The sequence below is a fragment of the Eubalaena glacialis genome, chromosome 9 (genome assembly GCF_028564815.1).
Source record: "Eubalaena glacialis isolate mEubGla1 chromosome 9, mEubGla1.1.hap2.+ XY, whole genome shotgun sequence".
Lineage (NCBI taxonomy): Eukaryota > Metazoa > Chordata > Mammalia > Artiodactyla > Balaenidae > Eubalaena > Eubalaena glacialis.
Genome location: NC_083724.1, coordinates 122,833,753 through 122,853,346, shown reverse-complemented (window position 1 = coordinate 122,853,346; position 19,594 = coordinate 122,833,753). Strand labels below are relative to the sequence as shown.

Sequence of the window (19,594 nt, the reverse complement as noted above, 5' to 3'; positions counted from 1 at the left end):
ATAGCTATCCTTCACAAACTATTCCAAAAAATTAAAGAGGATGGGATGCTCCCAACTTTATTCTATGATGCCACCATTACCCTGATACCAAAACCAGACAAAGGCACTACAAGAAAAGAAAGTTACAGGCCAATCTCTTTGATGAATATAGATGCAAAACTCCTCAACAAAATATTAGCAAACCAAATCCAAAAATATATAAAAAGGATCATACACTACGATCATGTTGGATTCATTCTCAGGATGCAAGGATGGTTCAACATTTGCAAATCTATGAATGTGACAGCACCACATTAACAAAGGGAAGCATAAAAAAATCACATGATCATCTCAATAGGTGCAGAAAGCATTTGAGAAAATTCAACATCCATTCATGATAAAAATTTCCATCAAAGTATGTATAAAGGGAACACATCTCAACATAATAAGGGCCATTTATGACAAACCCACAGCTAATATCACACTCAACAGTGAAAAGCTGAAAGCTTTTCCTGTATATTCAGGATCTAGACAAGGATGTCCACTCTTGCCACTTCTATTTACATAGTGTTAGAAGCCCTAGCCACAGCAATCAGACAAGAAAAAGAAATAAAAGGCATCCAAATTGGAAGGGAAGAAGTAAAACTATCACTTCTTGCAGATGACATGATACTTTATATAAGAAAACCCTAGTCTCCCCCCCAAAACTATTAGAACTAATAAATGAATTCAGCAAAGTTGCAGGATACAAGATTAACACATAGAAATCTGTTGCTTTTCTATACACTAATAAGGAATCATCAGAAAGAGAAAAAAAAATCCTGTTTAAAATCACATCAAAAAGAATAAAATACATAGGAATAAACTTGACCAAGGAGGTGAACGACCTATACACTGAAAACTGTAAAATAGTCATGAAGGAAACTTAAGATAATACAAAGAAATAGAAAGATATCCTGTGATCTTGGATTGGAAGAACTACTATTGTTAAATGGCATACTAGCCAAAGCAGTCTACAGATTTAATGCAATCCCTATCAAAATACCCATGACATTTTCCCCAGAACTAGAACAAATAATCCAAAAATTCATATGGAACCACAAAAGACCCTGAATTGCCAAAGCAATCTTGAGGAAAAAAAAAAACAAAGCTGGAGGCTATCTCCCTCCCAGACTTCAGACTACAGTAAGTCCCCTACATACGAACATTCAAGTTGCAAACTTTCAAAGATGCAAACGTGCGTTCTCATGTCCAATCACATAAGTTAGTTCACATGTCTGGTGTACACTGTCACATGCATGCATCCTCTACAAGTGGTTGTGCTTTTGTGTATGTTACTGTACAGTACTGTATAGAGTACAGTAACACAGTATCTTTATTTCAAGCCCAGGAAGCACACGTAAAGGCAGCGGTGTGTAGCTGGTATGGCTAAGAAGTGCCAAGTGATAACGATGGAAAGAAAAGTGAAAATAATTGAGAGAGTGGAGCTACAAGAGGAAGAAGAAGTAACTGAAGAACCGAAGAGATTCACGACACAATAAATGGCAAGGGGATTTTCTTTATTTGAGGAAGCACTGTTAGTCTCTGAGGCTCAGGACCCAAACATAGAATGGTACACAAAGGTTAAAGCAGCCGTTCAGAATGCAATCCAGTGCTACCATGTCATCTATGATGAGAAAAAAAGAGCTACTACACAGACATCATTGGATCGTTTTTTTAAGAGGGTAGATAGAACTGAATCCAGCAAGGAACCAGAACCTGTGCCAACAGCGTCAGGCGTTGAGTGAAACTGCAGCTTGCCCTCTGTCTCCTATTGCTGATGATCCTTCAGCTCTGCCATCTCCCACCTCCTCTCCCTCCTCCAGTTAGTAGCTCTTCTTGCCTGTTCACTCGATGCCAGCCCCTGGATGCAGCTGTTGTACTGGACTACTGTAGTTTTCAAGGTACTGTACTGTAAGATTAAAAATACTTTATTTTTTGTGTTTCTTTGTTTTTTACATATTATTTGTGTGAAAAGTATTATAAACCTATTGCGGTACAGTACTATATAACCGACTGTGTTATTTGGGTACCTAGGCTAACTTTGTTGGACTTATGAACAAATTGGACTTACGAATGCGCTCTCAGAACAGAACTCACTCATATGTAGGGGACTTACTGTCTACTACAAAGTTACAGTAATCAAAACAGTGTGGTGTTGGCACAAAAACAGACATATAGATCAATGTAACAGAACAGAGAGCCCAAAAACAAACCCACACATCTATGGTCAATTAATCTATGACAAAGGAGGTAAGAACATATAATGGAGAAAGACATTCTCTTCAAGGAGTAGTGCTGGGAAAATTGGACAGCTGCATGTAAAAGAATGAGATTAGAACATTTCCTCACACCATATACAAAAATAAACTCAAAATGGATTAAAAACCTAAATGTTAAACCTGAAACCGTAAGACTCATAGAAGAGAACACAGAGCACTCCTGACATAAATCATAGCAATAATTTTTTGGATCCATCTCCTAAGGCAAAAGAAATAAAAGCAAAAATAAACCAATGGACCTAATTAAACTTAGAAGCTTTTTGCACAGCAAAAGGAAACCACCAGCAAAACAAAAACACAACCTTTGGAATGGGAGAAAATATTGCAAATGATATGACTAATAAGGGATTAATATCCAAAGTATATAAACAGCTCATACAACTCAATATAAAACAAACCCAAAACCAAAACCAAAAAACAACCTAATCAAAAATGGGCAGAAGAGGGAGTTCCCTGGTAGTCCAGTGCTAAAGAATTTGCCTTCCAATGCAGGGGACGTGGGTTTGATACCTGGTCAGGGAACTAAGATCCCATATGCCATGGGGCAACTAAGCCCGTGCACCACACCTACTGAGCTCGTGTGCCCCAATGAGAGAGCCCATGTGCCGCAAACTACAGAGCCCGTGCACTCTGGAGTCTGTGTGCCACAACTAGAGAGAAGCCTGCATGCCACAAGAAAGAGCCTGCGCCGCAATGGAAGATCCCACACACCTCAATGAAGACCCCCGTGTGCCACAACTAAGACACAATGCAGCCATAAATTAAAAAACAAATAAATAAAGAAATAAATGGGCAGAAGTCCTGACTAGACATTTTCCAAAGACATACAGATGGCTAACACACATGAAAAGATGTCCAACGTCACTAATTATTAGAGAAATGCAAATCAAAATGAGATATCACCTCATCACCTGCCATCACCAAAAAGCCTACAAATAACAAATGTTGGAGAGGATGTGGAGAAAATGGAACCCTTGTACACTGTTGGTGGGAATGTAAATTGGTGCAGTCATTATGGAAAAAAACTAAAAATAGAACTACCATATGATCCAGTATTCTATTCTTGGGTATATATCCTGAAAAAAACAGAAACACTGATTCAAAAAAGATACATGCACCCCAATGTTCATAGCAGCATTATTTACAATAGTCAAGATATGGAAGCAAACTAAACGTCCATCAACAGATGAATGGATAAAGACGATGTGGTACATATATACAATGGAATATTACTCAGCCATAAAAAAGAATGAAATCCTGCCATTTGCAGCAATGCGGATGGACCTAGAGAATATTATGCTTAGTGAAAGTAGTCACACAGAGAAAGTCTAATAGTGCATGATACCACTTACTTTGGAATCTTTAAAAATAATACAAATGAATATACATGCAAAAAAGAAACAGACTCACAGATACAGTAAACAAACTAGTGGTTACCAAAGGGGAAAGGGAAGGGGGGAGGGGCAAATTAGGGGCATGGGATTAAGAGATACAAGCTACTCTGTATAAAATATATAAGAAACAAGGATATATTGTACAGCAAGGGAATTATAGCCATTATCTTCTAATAACTTTTAATGGAGTATAACCTGTAAAAATACTGAATCACTATGCTGTACACCTGAAACTAATATAGTATTGTAAATCAACTATACTTCAGTAAAAAAAGAATAAATGCATGACCTTCATTTAAAAAAAAAGGACTTTAAAATAGTTATTCTAAATCCAATCACTGTCTAACATTTAAGTGTCATATGATGAACAATACAAAACAGCAAGTTAATTTATTTAGAGCAGGGGTCCCAACCCCCAGGCCACAGACAGGTACCGGTCCATGGCCTGTTAGGAACCGGGCCGCACAGCAGGAGGTGAGCGGTGGGCCAGTGAAGCTCCATCTGTATTTACAGCCGCTCCCCATAGCTCACATTACCACCTGAGCTCCGCCTCCTGTCAGATCAGCGGTGGCATTAGATTCTCACAGGAATGCGAACCCTACTGTGAACTGTGCACGCAAGGGATCTAGGTCGTGCACTCCTTATGGGAATCTAATGCCTGATGATCTGAGGTGGAGCTGAGGCAGTGATGCTAGCACTGGGGAGTGGCTGCAAATACAGATTATCCTTAGCAGAGAGGTTTGACTGTACAGAGACCATAATAAATCCCTTGCTTGCAGACTCATATCAAAACCCTATCAGTGAGTGGCAAGTGACAATTAAGCTGCAACTAATGGGGTAGACTGGACATAAGCAACACACTTCGGGTGCCGCTGTCTCCCATCACCCCCAGATGGGACCATCTAGTTGCAGGAAAACAAGCTCAGGCCTCCCACTGATTCTGCATTATGGTGAGCTGTATAATTATTTCATCATATATTACAATGTAATAATAACAGAAATAAAGTGCACAATAAATGTAACAGGCTTGAACCATCCCAAACAATTCCCACCCCACTCCCCACTCTGTGGAAAAACTGTCTTCCATGAAACCGGTCCCTGGCGCCATAAAAGTTGGGGATGGCTGATTTAGAGAATTCAATATACATTTTACAACCAGCTTAGTGAGTTGACACGTTTAGCTGCTTTACATTTTTTTCCAGGCTAAAGGAATTACTGCAGGCTTTATGATCCAGAACTCGGGGTCCTCGTGCCCTTTCATTTGTGTGGTAGAGAAAACCTGGTACTGCTTCTTGAGGAGTGCATTAGCCGGCATGATTGGTGGTGCTTTGCAGGGGAATGGCCTTCTGTGTAGGCATGTGTCCTTCTGAAACCACTCAGCTGTCACAGGACGGTGTCAATTCTACCTCGTGGCTCAGCTGACTGTGCTTTTTCTCCATGGAAGGGGCAAGTTTTCCAAAACCTGTCAAGCAACACTAACTCCCAAGCACACTGTTGCTGACTACTTATGAAAAGCATCTTGAAACGATACTTGTGAGAACTGCCTGAAGGACGCAGTCTGAGTATGAACAGAGCTAGTCTGATACTCTCCACAGATCCACTCAAATGCAATCATTTTTCTGGCCTCATGCCATTAACTTCCACATGCCATATTATGAGAAAGGCTCCTATGAAATCCAAATATTGTAAAAGTTACTGAGAATGTTTTCTGGCCGTAACAGGACTGTTTTATAAAATGGTGTCCAAGATTTCAATTGAATCAGGAATATACAAGTTCCAGATAACGTTTATATTTTATATATTCATTTTGATAAAAATATTTTTTATATATATAAAAAAAACCCATGTTTTATAGTAATAAACACAACTGACAGACATTTGCAAAGACTAAGACTTGAGTTTTTCACTGAGGTCTATGAACTTAGATTCTTGGAGTCTGACAAAGTATTTTCCCCTTTAGAGGACTCCACATGTTACCCGAGTTTGAGGAACACTGTATCATAGTCCCCTTTTTAAAAGAATCACTGGACATTTTTCCTTTGTTTCAATACCAAAAAGAGCTGTCCTCTGAGTAACGAACATATTTTGTCTCAAGTAATTAGTTAGGTTTCCTGCTTTGCTACAAATCTCAGCACCAAATTTGTGAATTATTTTCCCAAATTGTAGAGACACTTTGACCATGAACTTTCTGTTCCTACTTCAACTTGGCTTAATATTATATTGCTTGCACTCATTTGCCTGAGGTATTCATTTGCCTGATATGTTGACTTTCCCAAACACTTGTTTCTAACTTAATTTCAGTTTGTTCTGTGTGTGTGTGTGTATACACACACACACACACACACACATATATATACATTGTACTATATATAATGTAGTTAAACCTTTTCTGGGGGAACGAGATGGAATATAAATAAATTTTATGAAAATTTATACTGCCAAAATTACGCATCAACACTTTAAATCCTTGACTTTAGTCTACAAATCATACCTTTAAAGTAATAGTATTAATTTTTGACAAATATTTTTAGAAATGAATTCTTGTTCAAAATATTCCAAATCAGTTTACAAACTAATTATACAAATTAGGCTCATTACTGCATGGTAAGTTACTTAAAAAGATCACATATAATTTATCTTGATTACCCACTTCATTCACTAAACTTGGTTGCAAGTAACTTTAAGCTTTTTCCAAAAAAATTAAATGCTCTCAGAATAGACTTGTATCAAGAAAGACAATCAAAAGAATCTGGTATATAAGCTGTCAGGGAATTTCTGAAAGAGAAGTTTCAAGATATTTTGTGTAATGGAATACCTTCATTAGAATAAGTCTGTACCTCTGCTTTGAAGACACTAAACACTTATTTGGATAAGTACGTTCTTATATTTTTTCCCCAAACTGGAATTATTTTATTGTCCTTTGACATTTTTTTTAATAAAGAAGAGCTCCCTTAAATTTTTACTGATAGGTTTCATAGCAACCACACCATAAGCATAAAACATGATTCTGTTTGTGCCTATTTCTGATAATCTGAACTACTACATAGTGAAGCACACAGGCAGCACTAACTGCCGGCTTATAAAAAGGACTGGTTTACGTTCAATCTGTTCCTTGCTGCTAATGGCCTGAACTACTCCTTGGCAGTTATTCTGTTAGCTTAAGAAGAAAAGTAATGAAAATGCAGTGGGGTCTGAAGCTATAAGAGTACTTACTGGGCTTCCCTGGTGGCTCAGTGGTTAAGAATCCGCCTGCCAATGCAGGGGACACGGGTTCGAGCTCTGGTCCAGGAAGATCCCATATGCCGCGGAGCAGCTAAGCCCGTGCGCCACAACTACTGAGCCTGCGCTCTAGAGCCTGCGAGCCACAACTACTGGGCCCGTGTGCCACAACTACTGAGGCCTGCGCACCTAGAGCCCGTGCTCCGCAACAAGAGAAGCCACCACAATGAGAAGCCCGCACACTGCAACAAAGAGTAGACCCCGCTCGCCGCAACTAGAGAAAGCCTGCGCGCAGCAACGAAGACCCTACGCAGCCAAAAATAAATAAATAAAATAAATTAATTTAAAAAAAAAAGAGTACTTACTCTACCTGAAGATTTTCTAGTTTCAATTTAACGATAACTATTAGAATTTTAACAAGACTTTTACTTCCATTAAAGCAACTCAAGAAACATTTTTTGCTGAGCTTACAGTTAATGTAAATAAGTCTACATAACCATAAAGTTTCTCCCAAAATAAAAAGCATTCTTGAGTTGTGATTTTAGCAGACTTAATTTTTCATGAGTCAAAATGTCAAATATTTTAATAAAACCCTGGCTGTGAAATACCTGAACTGAACACCCCTTTGAACACGAAGTCCGGGTCCTCACCAACTCATGCCTACTGCCTTACCGTTTCCATCAGGTGCTGCCGCTGCCTCTTCCACTCTGTCAGTCCTTTCACTTCAGAAACCTTCACTGGTTTCCTCCATGTGCCTTACACATTTCACAGTGTCAATCACAAAGACTAATTCTCAACAGGAAGCTCCTACTACAGTCAGTCTAACCCTAACACACATGAATCGCTGGTTTGTTCTTTTCCCTGCAGGTCACGCCCTCTACGTTTCTTTCCATTTTTCCCAGTTTGATCTCCCTTCTCTAATTCCTACTGCACTGAAAACATTTCAGAATGAGCACTTCTATGTATAGTTTTACACTTCCTTTCCTATCTGTCTGTCTCATCTCCCAAGGAAACTGTACACAACACGTAAGCACAGACCGTGCCCTTCAGTGGCCACAGAAATGAAGTGCCAGGCCCACGGGGACCTCCATAAACACTCTGAAAACCCACCACAGTGCATGAGATTGGAGGTCATGCTCCATCTGATAGCAAAGGAAACAAACTCGAGGCAAAATAAATCACCTTGTGTCCTGTGACCAGCTTGTCAGAGCCGAGACTGTAACTCTGGTCTCTAGGTCCCATGCTTAGTGCTCTTGACCAATTTAAGGGGAAAAACATTTGAAACTTTAATAACTTTTAATAAAGTCCTAACACATTCTGAGTGATTCTATTGGTAAATATTTTCCAAATATAAAAATGGTTTACCCTCAAATCACTGTAGATGAACTCTACTTACTCTGAACAGAAGAGATTACATTTGGTTCTAGTTAGGAGAAATTTTACGTATGTGTCTAAAAATTTAATTCTGCCTCCTTAATAAAAAAGTATTCTAATTTCTAGAGCTGTCCAATAAGGAGGCTTTTTAAAAATCTCATTCAAATGTTACTTGCAAATTAAATTAAAATATTGACTTAAAAAACCAATAAAGCCAATAAAAGCGTATGCCAGAATCAGTCAAAGAGAAGGACACAGTTAATTGCTTAAAAGTACGAGATATAATTCCAATATAGATTTCACCAAAATGCATGTGATATAAGCTCATCACTTTACATTTGTCATTTTATTTTTTGCACATTTATTTAAAATATAAGGATGTGAGGAAATCTTACCTTCTTGATAGGCTCCATCTGCCATAACTAAATGAAGAATCTTGGAATAAAGATGCTGATGTTCATTTCCCAAAAGATTCTGAACTACTGTTGAACAAATCTCAATATTTTCATCTTCATCTTCATGAACAGCCTATACCAAATTTCCAAATATAAATTAATATTTGAATGTTAACCTCCTCTAATTGGAGACTTTGTTTATTATTTATAATGGGTCTACTGACCAATAAAAATCACTGACATTTCACTAGTAATTCAAACAGAGCATATTTCAAAATTAAATGTTTTAAGTGACATTTTACTCACTTTTATTTTCTCGTAAACCTCAAAGAACTTTTCGAAGCCTATTTCCTGCTCTAGGTGAAGCCTTAGTTCCTCTAAATGATTAAAGACACTGTCGTATTCACATTCACTAGTTATCTCACCATCACTGTTATCTAAAAAACATAAATAAAAAAGAAGACATTTTATGATTTAAAAGACTGAATAAAATAATTCTTACCATAATTGATTAAAATCCTGTGACACGTGAATATTGTCATTGAGATAGACTACTTGTACATTCAATATAAAGTTTCTGTCATTATAATACTTGTCATTTATATAGGTAATCAATGTATGTATATATAAATTTGTCTTAACAGGAATGTTACTTTAGAAATCTTTTCTTTTATAGACATAAACAGTAAGTCAGGTTAGAATAAAAACTTTTCCAAGAGATGTCACCGAATTTAGCTAAAAAAAAAAAAAAGGAAAAAGCATACCCATATGTTCTGCACTGAGGCAACCAACTCTATTTTTAAAAACTTGGTATTAAACATGGGGCAAAACATGAACGAGCATACAGATGACCTAAGAGGTATATCATAAAACTTGGAAGGCACTTAAAAAGTATTATAAATGCTTTATATGTTTTATGTCATGTACATGCCCAAGGTAATTTGAAAAATTCTAGTAAAAGAAAAATGAATGCAGAATCATTCCTTTTCACATTACCTCTTCTTCTCAAATAAATCGTCATTTAAATACACAAATTTTCTATGCATCTTAGGGTCAATGATATGAACAAGGAACTGTTTCCAAACCAAAAAAAAAAAAGTGTCAAGGTTTTAAAAACTCTTTCAGTTTAACCCTGCTGGTTAAGCACTGTATGTGGAAGCCCTTTGTAAAGCATAAAGGGCTAAGAAAACTAAGTTACTATCTTTATTACTAGGAAAATAAGTCAAGAAGTGGAGGATAACAGGATAAAAATGCTTCAAAAAAGCATTTCCATACTTTAGTGGAAAAGAAATGGGACAACTACGTATGGAGACTTTGTGAAAAGAGAGAGTGAACGCAAGTCAGCGACGCAGAGCAGGCTTCAGCCTCACTTAAGGCTGGAAGGGGCTCGTGTCGGAGGCCAGGAAGAGACACTCTGCTTGCAGCGTGGGCCAGCACGCACCCGAGTGCCACTCCTCGTTGAGAGCGCTCCCGCTGCTGGGGCTGTCGTCCTCGTCGCCCGCGTCCGTGCCGGTGGCGGCCTGCTCCGCGTCGCTGGTCCTCAGGCCCGACCCCTCCTCCTCGCTGTAGTCCTCCCCCGGCTGCTCTCGCAGCAGCTGCTCCATGGAGGCCTGAAGCGCTTGTAAGTCTGTGTCAGCCTCTTCAAACACACTGAGAATTAAAAATTAAATGGAGCGTTACCAAAACTTTACTCTTCTGAAATTTTACTTCAACTCAATATACATGCGCTCCTTTCTACTTAAAAGTACTCGTGGTGGGTAAAAAGAAATCTGAAAAAACACACAGTTTTTAACAAAGGAAATGAGGATTCACACAATTGATAAATAAAGCACACGATACATCTTCTGGAATACATACGCCCGAAGATGACTTGTATAAAATGGTCCTGATTTGTCAGAGAGAATCATGTAACTATCAACATTATTAATTCCTTAAGTTTTGAAAGAATGTTTCAATATTGAAGAGCCAGACTAAATATTTTTCTTTCATGTAGTTTTGAAGGTTCAGCAAAATCTTGGTGTGGATGTGCGACAGCTGTGCACCAGCCTCACTGCGGGGGTCTTGCCCTCCAGGCATTGCCCAGAGTATTAATTCTACTTTCATGCAATTACAGATGCTGAAATGAACTGATTTATGCAAGTAATAGCTTACATTCGTATAATACCTTAGTTATTAAAGCTGTTTATCCTACTATTTAAATTTTATCCATACAAAACTCAATTTAGAAACAGGGAAACTATGAATCAAGGTGCTCAAGTGACTTGTCAAGGCCACATGGTCAATAAATGACAAAAACGAGACTGAGATTTAGGCCTTCTGACCACGTCTACAAGACCCAAGAAGCACACTCAGCAGCTCCATTCCTCCGAGGAGCTGCTTCTTGCTCCCTGGGGCACGCAAATGGAAGAACTTGGAGACTAACAGTTAATTCGAGTTTTAGATACATAAAGTCCTCTGAAAGATTAGGGACCCCCAGTGAGGATTTCAATAGTGGAAAAGCGATATTAAGCAGAACACAAGGCTGATGAAGCCCTTTCTTAAAGTTTAGACTCTAATTGAATAAACAAATACTTACTGAAGAACTAAAACATAAATATTATTATGTGAGACCTCATACAAAATTTTCATTAACAGAAAAATAATTTTTAATGTAGAAATATCTTTATTTTGTACATATGTGTACAAACTCCTACACTTTGACTTTGCAGCAGTTAAAGAAAAGCAAACATCATCTAATTAGAATGAGAAGGACAGTGTCTAATCTTTTGGATCATCCTAGGAGCAGTTAGCTTAATATTTAATTACCAGACTTACATACCACGCACATCTGCTAGGTGCCATTGCTATGTGACTAGGCATTAACCTGTTGGTAAAATCTTCCTGTAGAGGAATTAGTTTCCACCACAGATGGTATTAAAGCAAGTGGGCTGCTAACTATGCCAGTGTAAGAAAAGTGTAAGAGGATTAATATCTTTTATGAAATGAGCACTCAGAAAATTGACTCAGATACTTTAAACCCTGGTCCTGAATTTTCTTTTTAGTAGGTTTTCTTATTATATGACCATAAGTAAAGTTTGGATCAAAAAAATGCATATTTTCCAAAGAAAAATGTCAAGTGAAATTTCCCTATATGCATATGGAGTAACTTACTTGAAAAAAACTTAGTTTTCAAATTTAAAAAATAACATTAAAAGCTTCTAACTTAAATTTTAAAATAAAATTTTGTCATCAACTCGTTATTAAAAGAATATAAGCCACAAATAAGCTATATTCACTCAGATAAAAACTGATGACTTATAAAAACTTTGAGGAAAAAAACTGTTACCAAGGATTTTGTCAACCACAGAGGTGCTGAAATGTTGTCCTGTTATCCAACAGGCTTAATAAAAATACAACGTAAAGTGCTTAATGACCACAGCCAAGCAGAAGAAGCAAGGATAAAAAGGTAACTTTTCCTCCAAATTTTGAGGGCACCAGCAAAAATCTACAGAACTCTATGGGGGAAAAAAAAAGTCAACCTTTGTTTTATTTATTTTTTTGGCCATGCTGCGTGGCTTATGGGATCTTAGTTCCCCAACCAGGGGTTGAACCCGGGCCCTCGGCAGTGAGAGCATGGAGTGTTAACCACTGGACAGACAGAGAATTCAAAAGTCAACCTTTGAAAGATAAAGTTTGGTTAGAAATTTAAAAAGAAAGGGCAAGCCTTAAGAGAAACAAAAACAGAAAATAAAATGCACCAGATGCAGTGCCCGGCTCAAGAATTAGAGGGAGAAAAATCATGAGACTGATATCATGCTTTCAATTAGATCAAAACACACATTGTTTCTATAGAAAGGCAGAGGTAAAAAGGAGAAACTTAAATTCAAACAAATCAAAAAATAAATTATAAAAATTATAGCATTTTGCAACCTATTTTCCTGGTGACTTGAATACACTTCTTGAACACTCTGGTTTTATTTCCCCAAAAAGTCTGTAACATTTGTCGGATGGGCTGAGAAGGCCGACTGATATCAAGGAAGGTAAAGGGGTATTACTGTCTAAGGAGCTGCCAGTTACCAGCTCTTTCAGGAGTGTTGGTTAAATTTTCCTCTGGGATTCTAGATTCCTCAGGCATTAATAAGAAGGGAATTTTGTGAAAGCAGTTAAGTGCAGAACTCACATGTGAGCATGTGCGCGCGCGCACACACACACACACACACACACACTATTCCACCTGCTAACTCGCCACTGCCATGGTTTTGAAATCACAGCCGGCAGGAGACAGATGTGGACGGAGCTTTCTGGCATCTTCCTGGGGCAGAGTAGAGTAGTGAGTCCTTCAGTTTCCCACTGCAATCCCTGTACCATGTGGCGTCACACTACCAAACAGTCATTATCCTGCTGGGGTTCACTCGATTAAGCACCAGCCGCATCAAGCATTGTGACGGGTGCTCAGTGGCCAGTAAGACAGAGAACACAGTGGTGACCCTGTCCTTACATTCCTCAAGTGGCATTAAGTTACAGTATTTAGAGGCAGACACACATATCAAAGTTTACTTGACTGTACTTTAAATACATTGTAAAAAGTTAAAGGAGTAGTGCAAGGTCAGCTACAGATCATGTTTAAAAACTGTGGGTGAGTCTCCATCTCCACAACATGTGTAAATTCAGAAATCCTGTTAGTGTCGGTATCTATGCATGTCACCATGCTCACATGTCCTCAGAGTCGGAAGGTCCTTCCTTCACATGCTCATCTTCCATTTCATCCAGTTCAAGATTGTCCTGACGTCCATCTCCGACAATGGGGATATCCATCAGTGTTCTGAACAGCTTGGAGAGGTCTGGAAGTGAACATGTCCTCAACATCTATAAAAAGGCAACCAATATCTTATTAGGAGTGAGACAGTGAGAAAATTAAAACGAGAGAAAAAATTAGAAAATTGGAGCTAATAATAATTTTGTTATTTATATATACACATCGATCATCCATTTAGAGCTAGAAGCTTCAGGGGCGACTTGCCTAAGCTGAGAACCTACTTCTCTTGAACTTCAGCTCAGTTATTTTTTCAGTGATGAAAGTAAGCTTGCGAGTTCTGCTTGGGTTTCAATGTGAAGTGGACTTTAAAAGGTAGGGAGGGTGTTTATCTGGGGTGTGCACATGGAGGCAGCTGGAGCTGGGTCAGGCCCAGCCACTCCTCGGCCACGGCACCCCTCCTGAGTCTTCCTCTCACTTCCCGACATCCAACGCGCTCCGGGTATTTTTGCCCAAGCTTGGCTAAGCAGCACCCCACACAACTGGTGGCCCTTAGTGTCCCTTTGCCCTAGCAGATGCTGGGTGGCCAACAGCTTAGAGCGGGGCCTCCAGTTAGTGCAAAGAAGAGCCCCCTGGGGCCTCCCTGAGCAGCGCCCTGTGAGCAGCGAGCGCCTTTCCCACCAGAGAGGACGGCTGGGAAGATAGGCACCTCCAAGTTCACGCTGACAGCACCCGGAGCGGCAGGGTGAGGAAGAGCCCAGCACACCGAGATGAGACAGCACAACACGGCGGAGGTGCTCGGAACGTGAACTGCGTTGGACAAGACCAGGATAACAGGGGCAGCCTCTGTCCCGCACTCTTTCCACAGTCGGAACGTGACGGACAGACAGGGCTATGGCACACACATCTACAGAAGTCAGTCTCAGGGCTGGTCAACCCTAAAGGGATCGGTGAGATCTGAAACGTGACTCCTCAGGCCCCGATAAGAACCCAGCACCAGATGGGAGACGGTGCAGAACACACAGTGTTCAGCATATTAATGAAAATGTATATACTTGGCCAGTTTTATTGGTACTATCTGTTTTTGAGAATAAAAAGGAATAGACTTCCATTATTTGCACGTAATTTACATGTCACAGCACTCAAGAGAAAAGAACGGGGATGCGCTACAAGATGGCGCAGATACGCTGCCTGGTCAGAGCGCTTATCAATGGTGCTGCCAGCAGAGCTTACGCTTGACTTGTTGGTTATTTTAATGGTTTGAGCCACATATATTATAAACCCGGGGTATGCAAGATACGCAGCCACTAACGGTTTACCCAGATACATGCTGATCGATACAAATAAATAGCATATACGCATTGTGTACCTAAATACAAGGGGACTACACAAAAGGATGCAATATTTTTTAGGCTGAGATAAATTTTAGCCCTGGTAAAATCATCTCAATTCTAGTTTATTCCTGTCATTAATTAAAATAAACTTCATCACCTAACATAAAATAATAGGGTTAGAAAGAAATTTCAAGTGGTCTGTACCTCTGGGAATGGGTTTACACACCCATCAATCCAACAGTTCCCAAAGGTCCTATATTTAAAATCCTAATGTTCACAGTCTTCCCTGACAGACTGTTAAAGTTTTAGACAGGATATTCAGCTTCATAAGAAGAATTTTATATAAGAACACTTCCAGTTCTGTAATTCTGAGTCTACTAGATTTCTTTCATATTGTTTAAATAATATTCTATAGTTTGGACATTAATAGAAAGAAATCCTCCTGAAAATAGCTATTAATCCAGAACATGCTGCCTGAGATCTTACTTCATTTATAGTCAGACTAATTTTTTCCAAAATTTTTTGTAGTATGATTATTTATGCAGCTAGCATTTGGTACCATTATAAATCAAACAGGAAACCAATGTTTTAGAAAACCTTAAAACATTTTAAAAAATGCAGTTCCTTTAGATCTCTCACTGTTGGTTCTATTTTTTCTCAAAAATGAAGACAACCACATAAAGAATGAATGAATTTAGTAGTAGTGGCACTAATAGAACTTCACATGAAATTCTACTTAATTCTATCAACTCAGTTTTTCATCTGTAGTATTTTTAATATAAAATTATGTGTTAGTAATCCCCTGGCTATACTATAAAATAGTTTATGATGAGCACATTTGTTTGGCTTCTGCTTACTGCAATTCAACTGTAACACTACACCCTCAAAATAGCTTCTACAAATACTTGCTCACTTCAACCCATAAACAAGGTTAAAAATGGACTTAAAACATTAAAAAATTATGAACACTTACCAAAGGCAAAAATTACGGACATTTTCTAAGAATTGATATTTTAGCAAATCAACAGAAGACATTTAAGGCACTTGTGTTATTTGTGAATTGTACATTAATATTTACTTTCCCCCACTCTGCATTTTCTATAACAAGAAAATAAATTCTCCACTTTTCATAGAGATCAGTCTTCCACTCTACTCCCCAAATGAGATCACTAGGTCTCATCTTTACACTATTTCATCCTGACCTATTACAAATTTACCTTCAATAATCTTCATTTATGTGTTATACTCTCAATTTTATTAAGTCACTCTGTTACAACTGCCTTATGAAAGCTGCCACTGTATTTATGGTGTTTCTTGTCAGAAACAGTGCAGCCCAGAAGACAATGTAAGTCTAGATCTAGCAGAAATACCCTTTCAAAGTGAAAGTGAAATTAAAATGTTTTTAAGTAAACAAAAGCTAAAAAAAAATTATCACCAACAAGGACACAAGAAGTGTTAGAGAAGTTCTTAAAGTCGCAGAAAAATAATACCAGATAAAAATTCGAATTCTACACAAAGGGATGAAGAATGTTGGAAATGGTTAATATGTAGATATAAAAGACTTCCTTTCTCAATTTTTACTTTCTGTGAATGATAATTGAATGTTGAAAGCAAAAACAATAGAAATGTATTGTGGAATTTATAATACATGCAGAAATAAAACACATGGCAACAATTCCACAAAGGACAGGCAAGAGCAGGGGAATGGAAATGTACTGTTGTAAGGCTCTGATGCTATTCGTGACACGGTAAAATATTTGAAGGCAGATCAGGATAAACTAAAGATGTATACTGAAAACTGAGAATGACCATTAAATATTTTTTAAAGTCTACTTTATAAGCAAATAGTAGAGATTAAATAAAATACTAAAAATACTCAATCCAAAAGGGAGAATAAAAGTAAAAAAGGAATGAAAGAAATAATGAGACAAATAGAAAACAAATAGCAAAATGATAAGTTTATCAATCATATCATTTTGATAATATATTGAAAATTACACTAGATATAAATGGTCTAACCTCTTTAATTAAAAGACTGTCAGAATGGTTAAAAAGCAAGACTCAACTATATGACAACTACAAGAAGTCTATATGAAATAAGTATGATTAAAAGTAAAGGATGTAGGGACTTCCCTGGTGGCGCAGTGGTTAAGAATCCGCCTGCCAATGCAGGGGACACGGGTTTGGGCCCTGGTCTGGGAAGATCCCACATGCCGCGGAGCAACTAAGCCCGTGCGCTACAACTACTGAGCCTATGCTCTAGAGCCCACGAGCCACAACTACTGAGCCCACATGCCACAACTACTGAAGCTTGCGTGCCTAGAGCCCGTGCTCCGTAACAAGAGAAGCCACCGCAATGAGAAGCCCGTGTACCACAGTGGAGAGTAGCCCCCCCTCGCCACAACTAGAGAAAGCCCGTGTGCAGCAAATACCCAACGCAGCCAAAAATGAATAAATTAATTAAAAAAAAAAAGTAAAGGATGTAAAAATGTATACCATATACACACTAAGCATAAGAAAGCTAGAATGGCTATGTTAAAACCAGGCAAAGTAGATTTCAGAACAAGGTGACAGGATCAGGGATAAAGTGAGTCATTTCATAATGATAAAGGGGTCAATTTATAAAGAAGACATAAATATTATTAATTTACATTCAATTGACTGGAAATGTCAACAGTGCTTTCCCAGTAATTGATAAACAAGTAGAAAGAAAAGAAAAAGGATACAGAAGACTTGAAAAACACTATTCCAGAGTGACACTTCATAACAATAAATGTATCGATTCACCCAGAAGAGAGAACAATACTAAATTCTTATTCACTCAATAACAGAGCTTCAAAATACATGGAGCAAAAGTTGACAGAACTGAAAGGAGAAATAGATAGTTATGCAAGTATAGTTAAAAATTTCAGTCTTCTTTTGTCAGCAACTAATAGTTAATGTAGACCAAACAAATCAGTAAAAATAAAGAAAACGTGAACAACTGGACTTAATTCTTGACATTTACAGAACAATTCACCCAATGACAGAAGAATCTATACTCTTTTAAGGAGATCTGTTAGTAGTAGTGGCTGCAGCAAAGGAAACCGGAGAGTGACAATGAATGCAGAGGAAAACCAGGAAAGATGATACGCAGGATGCCTACAGATAAAATGATTATAAAAGAAGGGTGTATATCAACTCTGCTGAAAGAAGAAAAGTCAAGAAAGGTGAGAGAAAAAGGTACAGGGAACTTGATAATGTACTGGTAATTGGTGATTTTGGCAAGAGCAGTTTCAGTGGAGAAGTGGGCTGACAACCACACTGGAATGTACTGGGAAGAGAGTGGCAGGGACACTGCAAAAATACAACAAAGAGAAGTGGGGTGGGAGCGGGGGAGGACATGTGCTACGGGAAGTTTGCCATTTATGATGGGACCTGTTAGAGCAGGTGTCCTGTGGGAATGACCCACCACAGAGAAAGATGTTCATGACGCAGGCTGGAGGGCAAAAAGTAAAGGAGTGACTTCCTTAAGAAGGTGAGGGAAGTTAGGATCCAAAGCTCAAGAAGGATTTCCTTTAATTAAAAAAAAGGACAAAAGTAGTATGACTTAACATTAAAAAAAAAAAAACTCTTAACAAAAATCTCTGTAGGAGGTTAAATTATCCCATTTTAGTAAATGGATTATATAAACGCTTATAAATAGTTTTCACCTTTTCTTCATGATTCAAAGCCACCATTATGAACACTGATTATTTACTATTTTGGTACAGTGATGAACTCTCATGATCTCAGAGATTTATGGGACAGGCAGGCATGGTTTTCTGTCCTTGCCTTAAAATGGCTATAGACTGCTTTGATTTTCCAGAGATTTTTCTTGTCCCCTCCCTCTACATGAAATCTGCTTTGCTGTGCGTAAGTCTAGAGTAAGTACTTCTACAGAACTATTAAGGCTGAACTAAGGTCATGAAAGGAAATCAAGTAATCAAATGTATTATTCAGTTAAAAGTCCATTCACTTTTATAGACAGCAGTAAGTTATTAAAAAGCTCTGGGATAAAGACAGCTATACACCTTTACTACAAAAGTAAATACATGAATTATATGGTGATACTTTTCTGCCTACCAAGGATACACTAAGTTTACACCTTTGAAAATCTGAATGCTATCAAATAAGTGAGAGAATTTAGCAGTCTCTGCATTTAAGAAAATCATAAGAAAATATTCCACAAAGTAAAAACATATCCACCTGGAAAATTAAACTGAAAATCAATTTTTCATTTAAAAAATATTTAAAAAACAGTTAAGGACAAGAGAATTCAGGTAATTCATTCATATGCAGAGTTAAATATATGAAAAATGTTCAACTCACTGGTAAAAACAGAAATATAAACTTTAAAGAGTTGATACCATTATTCATTAAATATACAATTTTTAAGTAAATGATAATAGTTGGTGTTATTTAGAGTATGAACTCTCACATACTATTTATAGCACTATACACTGTTTCTTGAAGGAAAATCAGACATTATACAATATACCTTTTTGAATTACACTTACAGAAATTTATTTTATGGAAATAATTGTGGATATGAACAAAGATACAGACGAACGTGGTTATAACGACAACAAAAATTGAAATCTAAAGGCCCAACAATAAAAAGAAAGCATGATATAGCAGAACAATGGAATTTGTTGCCATTCAGGAGGATATGAGAGAATATTTGACAATATGACAAAATGCTGTTTTTGTGATAGTAGTATTTGTAATAATTTTATAATATATACTAAATAGAAAAGCAGGTTACAAAAAGAGTATGCATAATATCCTATTTTATTAAAAAGCTACATATATGTAAAAATTACAT

General features: G+C 37.7%; 1 protein-coding gene across 7 annotated transcripts in view; it reads right to left on the bottom strand.

The window, feature by feature from the left end:
• NEK1 (NIMA related kinase 1) overlaps positions 1 to 19,594 on the bottom strand; it is a 227,791-nt gene that overhangs the window by 8,785 nt on the left and 199,412 nt on the right. For all 7 annotated transcript variants that reach the window (XM_061200799.1, XM_061200802.1, XM_061200796.1 and 4 more), the window contains 4 exons: positions 13,376 to 13,527; positions 10,124 to 10,332; positions 8,989 to 9,119; positions 8,683 to 8,815 (listed from right to left, as the gene is read on the bottom strand). In XM_061200799.1, the coding sequence (XP_061056782.1) occupies positions 8,683 to 8,815; positions 8,989 to 9,119; positions 10,124 to 10,332; positions 13,376 to 13,527 (625 nt within the window). The remainder of the gene's footprint in view (positions 1 to 8,682; positions 8,816 to 8,988; positions 9,120 to 10,123; positions 10,333 to 13,375; positions 13,528 to 19,594) is intronic.